Source organism: Arvicola amphibius, chromosome 3 (genome assembly GCF_903992535.2).
Source record: "Arvicola amphibius chromosome 3, mArvAmp1.2, whole genome shotgun sequence".
In the NCBI taxonomy this organism is placed as follows: domain Eukaryota; kingdom Metazoa; phylum Chordata; class Mammalia; order Rodentia; family Cricetidae; genus Arvicola; species Arvicola amphibius.
The window spans coordinates 47,473,097-47,481,794 of record NC_052049.1 but is presented as its reverse complement, the minus strand read 5'-3'; the positions used below and the strand labels follow the sequence as shown (position 1 = coordinate 47,481,794).

The 8,698-nt window shown below is 45.4% G+C and overlaps 1 protein-coding gene across 6 annotated transcripts in view; it reads right to left on the bottom strand.

Moving 5' to 3' along the window:
- Nucleotides 1–474: 474 nt before the first annotated feature.
- The window catches only part of LOC119808871 (NLR family apoptosis inhibitory protein), a 45,103-nt gene continuing 36,879 nt past the window's right edge, over nt 475–8,698 (bottom strand). For all 6 annotated transcript variants that reach the window (XM_038321378.1, XM_038321375.1, XM_038321379.1 and 3 more), the window contains 2 exons: nt 7,363–7,527; nt 475–1,620 (listed from right to left, as the gene is read on the bottom strand). In XM_038321378.1, the coding sequence (XP_038177306.1) occupies nt 1,256–1,620; nt 7,363–7,527 (530 nt within the window). In that variant the 3' untranslated portion in view covers nt 475–1,255. The remainder of the gene's footprint in view (nt 1,621–7,362; nt 7,528–8,698) is intronic.

Here is an 8,698-nt window from a genome sequence, read left to right as displayed (position 1 = left end):
TATAAATATCTGTGTTTTCCAGTGGTCTTAGGCAACCACTGTGAAAGTGGTCGTTTGACCCACAAAGGTTGAGAATTGCTGCTTTATAGAAAACCATGTTTTTGCCATGTGTGGCTTGTTCTTGTTATTGTACACAGCTTGAACTCAAGAGAACTTAACTTACTCATGTGACCTCTCTCTCTCTCTCTCTCTCTCTCTCTCTCTCTCTCTCTCTCTCTCTCTCTCTCTCTCTCTCTGATTTATATTTTTATTATGTATTCAGTGTTCTGTCTGTGTGTATCCCTGTAGGCCAGAAGAGGGCACCAAATCTCGTTACAGATGGTTGTCAGCACATGTTGCTGGGAATTGAACTCAGGACTTTTGGAAGAGCAGGCAAAGCTCTTAACCACTGAGCCATCTCTCCAGCCCCAAGGTGACCTCTTTTAACCCTCACGAGTATAAACTGTTTGCTGCTCTGAATAAAGCTGGCAATTGTTTGAGACTTTGGTACACCTCATTTATTGGCTCCATTCTCCCAGGTCCCACCGCCTCTAGAGCAATGACAATTACCACAATCAAGTTAATATCCAGAAATACGAGATTAAATCACATAAAAGAGTGGATTCTCAACAAAATTATAAAGCTATCATAATATATGTAACTCCCTAAATCCTCTATAACAAAAGCAGTTTTCTCTAGGTCCAATGTCTTCCTCATGTTGGCCGTGGATGAGAGATGGTATAAGCAAGCATTGCCACACTGAGGCTGGTGAGTGCACAGAAGACAATAGCATCTCTGGAAGGAGTTGTCTGCATCCTGTGGTAAAGTCGACTTGTGCTTCATCGTGCGTGGGACTGACTCATCCTTAAACTGGCCATTTCTTACCTCCATCAAATACTCCATCCACATTATGGCTTTTACATAGATCAATGTTCCTTTCCCTGCCCTTCCTGTTGACCTTGACATGGAGGGTTCTAGGAATGAACTTGACTAGCTCTAGTCTTTAGACAGGAGGACTGGCAAGGCCTGCTTTTCATAGCTCCTAAGTTCAGTGATGGGCATGTAGGTTTTCAGTTACCAGCCTGATGCAGTTTAGAAGTAGTCTTGTATATAATAGTTAGGTTCTGCTAAGGTCTTGTTAACAATCCAGGCTGGATTCAACCTCTTGATCCTACTGTCCCAGTCTCTTAAGTTCTGGGTACACCCTGCTTGTCTAGAGTGAAATGTGTTAGAAAATTGAGTTTTGAGACCTGACAGTAATCTTCGGCTGCATCCTTCACTTCTGAATGACAGGAGAGAAGGGCACTACCCACCTCCAGTGAACAATCAAGCGTTTAGACTGAGGGTGTCTTTCCTTCACAGCATTAATCACCCTGAGATCCTCTTCATCCAGGAGCCAACTGAGCATCCCGAGCCTGGTGAGGCTGGGCAGTCGGGACACACACTGACTCAGAGCCTTGACAGTGGTGGCCTGAACTTGGATGCGTTCTGGGAGATGCCTGGAAACATCCAGGTTTTGCAAGTTTGGCAGGTTGTCCAGGACTTGAAAGAAATTTCTGTACCCTTCCTCTGTGATCTTGTGATTCATTGAAAGATCTAAGTTCTCAAGTTTCTGGAGACCTCCGCTGGTTGCTCCCTTTGCTGGAAAGAGAGCAAACCAAAATATTTATGAAGACTAAATGCCAAGGATGTGAATAAAGCTTACAGAGTTATTACCCACCTATGAGAGCAGGGATTGCTCAGCATTTCCTCCCAAGACCGGGTCCTACTACACAGTCCTGGCTGGCCTAGAACTTATTATGTAGATGGGGCTGGCCTAGAACTCACTTATATAGATGAGGCTGGCCTAGAACTTATTATGTAGATGAGGCTGGCCTAGAATTCACTTATGTAGATGAGTCTGGTCTAGAACTAACTCATGTAGATGAGGCTGGCCTAGAACTCACATCTGCCTACTTCTGCGTTCTAACATCTGGGATTAAAGGCATGTGCTAAAATGCTTGACTTTAAATATGTTTTAAAGGTCATTCTTTGAAAACCCTAAAGAGCTGCTTGGTTGATACAGGAGGAAGCAGAAACTGGGCAGTCGAGTGTGGAGCTTTGGCTGTTGTGATGGGAGCAGCAGGCTGCTTCCCGCCACCTGGCTAGCTTTACCTGAAATAATTATACGGAAACTATATTCTTTTAAACATTGCCTGGCCCATTAGTTTTAGCCTCTTATTGGCTAAGTTTTATATCTTGCTTTAACCCATATTTAGTAATCTGTGTAGCACCACAAGGTGGTGTCTTACCGGGAAGGATCTTAGCCTGCATCCATCTCGAAGAGGAGAGCTATGGCGTCTGCCTGAAGTGTCTGTCTGACTCTGCTTTCTCCCACAATTCTGTTCTGTCTACTCCGCCTACCTAATTTTTGGTTCTATTAAAGGGCCAAGGCAGTTTCTTTATTAACCAATGAAAGTAACACATAGACAGATGACCCTCCTCCATCAGGCTGTCAGGGTAATGCAAACTTCTCTTCTGGTCTCACAGAAGGACATAGGGCAGGGCACAGCTATGGAACAGGCTACAGCATAGGGGACTGAGAAACTGTGCCAACAGTGTCTCCCTTTCTGCAGAGAAAGGAAGGTGACAGTTCTAAAAGCTTGTCCTTTGGCTGTAACTGCTCTTCGGTTTGCCCAAATGACTTCCTGGTTACTTACCATTCTGTAGAAAATGCAAGACAGGGTAAGGTCTCAACCCGAGGCTATGACTGGGAGTGGGGACCTAGCAGTGCTTTTGCTTCAGTTTTAATTGTCAGATTAAAACTGTGGTCCCTGCTCTGTTCATTGACTTTTTTAGACAGGCTTTCACTATGGAGCTCTTTCTGACATGGAACTCACTGTGTAGACTAGGCTGACCGTGCACTTCTACAGAGCTCTACCTGCCTCTGCCTCCTGAGTCCCGAGACTACAGGTGTGTGCCTCTGTAACACACCCATGAAGCACACCCCAGCAGAACCTCTCCTTTCTTCTCCAGTCTGTTTTAGAACTCCTGCCTCTCGCTCCTGACACTTCTGGGCTGTTTGTTTGTTTGTTTTTGTTTTTTGTTTGTTTTCTTTTATGAGACAGGGTTTCTCTGTGTAGCTTTGGAGCCTCTCCTGGAACTTGTCCTGCAGGCCAGGCTGGCCTCAGTCTCACAGAGATCCACCTGCCTCTGCCTCCCAAATGCTGGGATTAAAGGTGTGGGTCACCGCTGCCTGGCTTCTGGGCTTAGTTTTAAAAGTTCTTCAAATGGACCTGGTTCTAGGACACAAGAGATTTTACTATTCAAAAATGTCCCAGTGGCCGGGCGGTGGTGGCGCACACCTTTAATCCCAGCACTCGGGAGGCAGAGGCAGGCGGATCTCTGAGCTTGAGGCCAGCCTGGTCTACAAGAGCTAGCTCCAGGACAGGCTCTAGAAACTACAGGGAAACCCTGTCTCGAAAAACCAAAAAAAGAAAAAAAAAGAAAAGAAAAAAAAAGTCCCAGTGCCTCCTCTCCCAACCATGCCTCCACCATCTTATTTAAGGTCTTAGCAGTAACCTCACATCCACAGACTTCCCTAGCCCCAAATCGGGTTGAGTTCTGCTGTATGCAGAAGGAAACATGAAGGAGAATTTGGACAAAAAGTTGTCCAGCCTCAAATTCCATCAGTTCCTCCACAGGCCCCCAGCTGGGCACAGCTGCTGTTTCAGTTGGCTTGGTGGCTGTGACTATGTCCAAGGGCAGTCACTTTGGGGTTCGGACTTCAACCTATGGACTTTGGGAAGACAAAATAAAGTTTATGTTGACTGCCACAAAGCAAAGCTTCTAGCTCTAGCTGCTCTGGATGCCGAAGCAGGAGGATCAGGAGTTCTAGGCCAGCCTGGGCTATGCAGTGAGACTCTGTTAGAGAAAAAAAAAAAGCAAATCTTAAGAACTACTGAGCTGGGGAAAAGACCCCTCACGGATGAGGACATCATCTCATGAAAACACTGAGAACTGGCACTAAACAAAAGAAATGATGCAGGCAGAAACCCAAGTGGGAGTGACTTCAGAACAGAATGTGCTAGGGAAGAATTGAAAAGACAAAGGCAAAAGCCATTTCCACATCATTGAAATGGGAGAAAAGTCGTGACCAGCTGACCCAGAGTAGAAGAAATGGTAACAGAGTCCTTCAGGCAGAAGGACAAGGACCCTGGTGAATGGGAGTGTGGGAGGCTCAGGAGCAACAGCAGCCGTGAATGAGTACTTTGTAGCAGACACGGAAGTGGGAAGGTCACTGCAAGTTTGTTACCAGTCTAGGCTACTACATAGGATACCCTGTCTCAAAACAATAAATAATAAATAAATAATGAATGAATAAGCAAACCTAGTTTGAGAATACTAAAGCCAGAACTATTTAAAATACTGGTTGAAGAGTTAAAATGAATATAGAAACTGAAAAAATGACATGCAAAGAGATAGAAGGTGAGTATAAGTATTTTTATTTGTGTGTGTGTGTGTGTGTGTGTGTGTGTATGTGTGTGTCTCTCTCTGTCCGCACGCCACAACATAGATGTGAAGGTTGGAGAACAATCTTGGATAGTCAGTTTCCTTCATGTGGGACCAAACTTAAGTCTTCAGGCTTGGCAGTAAGCCTTTTACCTGCTAAGCCATCTTGACAACCCAGATAAATGGAATTTAAATATTCCATGAACACCTACCAGACTCATAAAGTAGTAAAATATTCATTTGTATATTAATTTATATTATTAAAATTGCAATTTTTTATTATCTGAGATGACACTGAAAGAGGAAACTGGAGCTGGAGCTACGAATGCCACAGCAAGCCCTGAGATTGGAGGCAGGAGGATGGCTCTAGATGCAAAGCCGACTTGAGTTACATGTAAGTTTGAAACCAGCCTGGGTTGCAGAAATAGACCCTACCTCACCACCCACTAGAGTAAAGGAGAATGTGTAATGAATAAATTAATAAATACAGGAAGCAAAAAAGCAGAAAAGAACACATATCCTATGGAATAAATAAAGAAACCAATACCAAATAAAAATAGAAATCCCTGCCATCCTCTGGGGAGGCTGAAGAAAGAGGATCACAGGTTCAGTGCTATCGAGGGCTACATAACAAGGTAAAGAACAGTCTGGACCTATCCGTCAACAGTCACTTTCTCAAAATAAAAAAAAAAAAAAAAAAAAAAAAAAAACCAAAAAAGTAAATATTCAACTGTAGTTACAAATATATTCAATGTAAATAAAGGATTAATGAATTGAACTTTTTTACCCTTGGATTTTCGAGAAGGGTTTCCCTGTGTATAGCTCTGACTATCTTGGAACTTGCTCTGTAGACCAGGCTGGCCTCAAACTCACAGATATCCTCCTGCCTCTGCCTCCCAAGTGCTGAGATTAAAGGTGTGTGCCACCACTCCAGGCTGGATTGATTTTTATTTTTAAAATTTCTGTATGCGTGTGTGTGGGTCGGGGGGGGGGAAGTGTCGGGGGTGTGTGTGATGCACATGTACATGTGGGTATTTGTGGGGACCAGAAGTTAATGATAGATGTTGTCTCAGTTACTCTCCACCCTGCTTTTTGAGACCAGTCTTTTTTTTTTATTATTGATATTTATTGAGCTTTACATTTTTCTCTGCTCCCCTAGCTGCCTCTCCCCTCCCCCAAGGTCCCCATGCTCCCAATTTACTCAGGAGATCTTGTCGTCTTCTACTTTCTACTTCCCATGTAGATTAGATCTATGTAAGTCTCCCTTCATGTCCACATTATTGTCTAAGTTCTCTGGGATTGTGGTTTGTAGGCTAGCTTTCTTTGCTTTATGTTTAAAAACCACTTATGAGTGAGTACATGCGATAATTGTCTTTCTGTGTCTGGGTTACCTCACTCAGTCTTTCTTTTTAAATTGTTTTTATTGGGCTATATATTTTTCTCTGCTCTCCCCCTTTCATCCCCCTCCCCTTCTACCTTCTCCCATGATCCCCATGCTCCCAATTTACTCAGGAGATCTTGTCTTTTTCCTACTTCCCATGTAGATTAGATCCATGTATGCCTCTCTTAGGGTCCTCTTTGTCGTCTAGCTTCTCTGATCTATGGCCATGCCACCCTGAACACGCCCAATCTCGTCCACCAGAGAGTCTTTTGCTGAACCGGAGCTCAAAAATTCCCTTGGATTGTCTGGCTAGTAAGTGCTATGGACTCTCCTATCCTCAGCTCCCTAGTGCCCCCTCCTGGGAGTTTGCTGCATGTTGCACTGAGCACTCCTTGAGGGAACGGGAGGCACCTCACAGACTTAGGCATCTCTGCAACCTCAGATTTGCATAGTTTATTATTATTTATTATTTTGGTGACTGTGGGTTTTTTTTTTTATTGTTTTGAGACAGGGTCTCCTGCAGCACATGTGGGGCCCTAGGTCACGGTATAGGCAAGGATCATGAGCTGGATGATGATGGTCCTCTTGCATCTACCTCTTAAGTGCTGCTGTTACAGATGTGCGCCACTATAACCACTATGCCTGTTTGTATGTTGTACTAGGGATCAGGCCCAGGGCTTCATGCAAGAGCTTTACCAACAGAACTCCTTCCTAGATTCAACCTGTAAAATCTAACTATGGAACCATAGAAGAGACTCACTTTAAATTTACGGTACATAGATTTAAAAGCAGGGAAAAGACATGGAAAGGATGCAGGACACACATCTTAATATACAGGAAGTGGGAGTAAGGCAGGAATCGCCACCACGAGTAAAGAGCTGGTCTACCAGGAAGATCTCACAGCCCTGCACGTGCTGTGCAGCTCGCTTGGAGACAGAAAGACAAACTAGAACTATAAGGAAGGTAGAGAGTGTCAGAGATCCATTAATATTTCTTTAGGGACTGAATGAACCTAGGCTTCTGGCATTGGTGATGGTCTGTGTTCCAGTCCTGCTTTAACTGTACTCGGATAGCAAAATTTCTAAGACTGAACTGGAGAATCTTGTTCAGCTCTTCACTGCAGACTCTTACAGCTTCCTATACATATTGTAAATACTTACCTAATAAAAAGAGTATCCTGCCAGGTTTGTGAAACACCATACAGATTTGTGGGGGCTGTAGTGAAGTGTAGGACACTGGCCTAGCATGCATGAGTGAGCCCTAGCACTGGAAAAGCAAGCCCACAGACTGGATGGCTTCTATAGCTCCCCCAAAGAGGCTGTCAGCCTGCCCAGTCTGACCGGGATGAACCCAAATCGTGCAGAAGGGCAGGAGATGTGGCAGAATGAGAGAGGAAGTGAGGAAGGACACTGGTCACTGCGGGAGTCGGATGTTCTCATAGACACTTGCAGCAGGCAGCTCAGCGATGGATGACGCTGGCCTTTGTCCAAGAGGAAACCCTTGAAACTCACCGATTTCTATCACACTGTCGTCATCCAAGGTGTGGTGAAAGACAAGAACTCGGAGACACTGAAGCTGCAGACACCGCCGGACAATCAGTCTGGCCACTTGCTGGATCCCGTCCCCAGTGGGAAGGAGCAGTTCCTCCAGGTTCCTGAGAGAACCCAGAGCCTGGGCTGTGGGAGACACGACAAAGCCATCCTCAGCAGCTGTCCCATCGTGAGCAGCTATGACCTGGACATCTGCAGTCTAGAGCCCCACCCTCCTGGTCACTTCCTCTCCACAGAAAAGAGAAGGGGTCAGCACATAGCTGTTCATGCTGCTCTCTGCAGCTGGCTCCTCCACCCTCCCTAACCTGTCTCTTTATGGGAGTCCAGGCTGCCTCTCCATTCCACTTCCTTTCCCACAACCAGGTTTCCTTTGGTCTCAGGTCACTCTGCTGACTCCACAAAGCCTCCACTCCACACCCTTCTTTACCATCCCACCTCCTGCCATCTTCCTAGTGATTGCACACTGAGAGGACCCACACTGGGCATTAAAGCATGGTCCAACACCGTCGCAGCCTTCCTTCCCAAGTTCACTCTTGCTTAGCAGGACATTGTACGTCACGTAATCACTAACTCTACTCCTGAGGCCCCACAGAAACTATTTTTGAAAACTTTCTGGCTTGGACCAATGTTCTAGGTTCATCTTTGGCTTTTCCTGTTTCGGTTCTTGAATGAATCACATCTCCACAGAACTCCGGTTCTTTTAGGAGCAGGTATTTAGAAATCAAGTCAGGCAGGGTTGGAGAGATGACTCAGAGGATAAGAGCCCTGACTGTTCTTCCAGAGGTCCTGAGTTCAATTCTCAGCAACCACATGTTGGCTCAAAACCATCTGTAATGAGATCTGGTGCCCTCTTCTGGCCTCCAGTTATACATGCAGACAGAGCACTGTATACATAATAAATAAAATAAATCTTAAAAAAAAGCCAGGTGGTGGTGGCACACACCTTTAATCCCAGCACTTGGGAGGCAGAGGCAGGTGAATCTCTGTGAATTCGAGGACACCCTGGTCTACAAGAGCTAGTTCCAGGACAAGCTCCAAAACTACAGAGAAACCTGTCTCAAAAAAGCCAAAGAGAGAGAGAGAGAGAGAGAGAGAGAGAGAGAGAGAGACGGAGAGAGAGAGAGAGAGAGAGAGAGAGAGAGAGAGAGAGAGAGAGAGAGAGAGAGAGAGAGAGAGAGAGAGAGAGAGAGAAACCAAGTCCAGGGATTTGGCAGGGACAGAGAGACACAGTCAGTGCTTGCTTAGCATGCTTGAGACCCTGGCTTCCACCCCCACCACCTCTTGACCTGCACACATG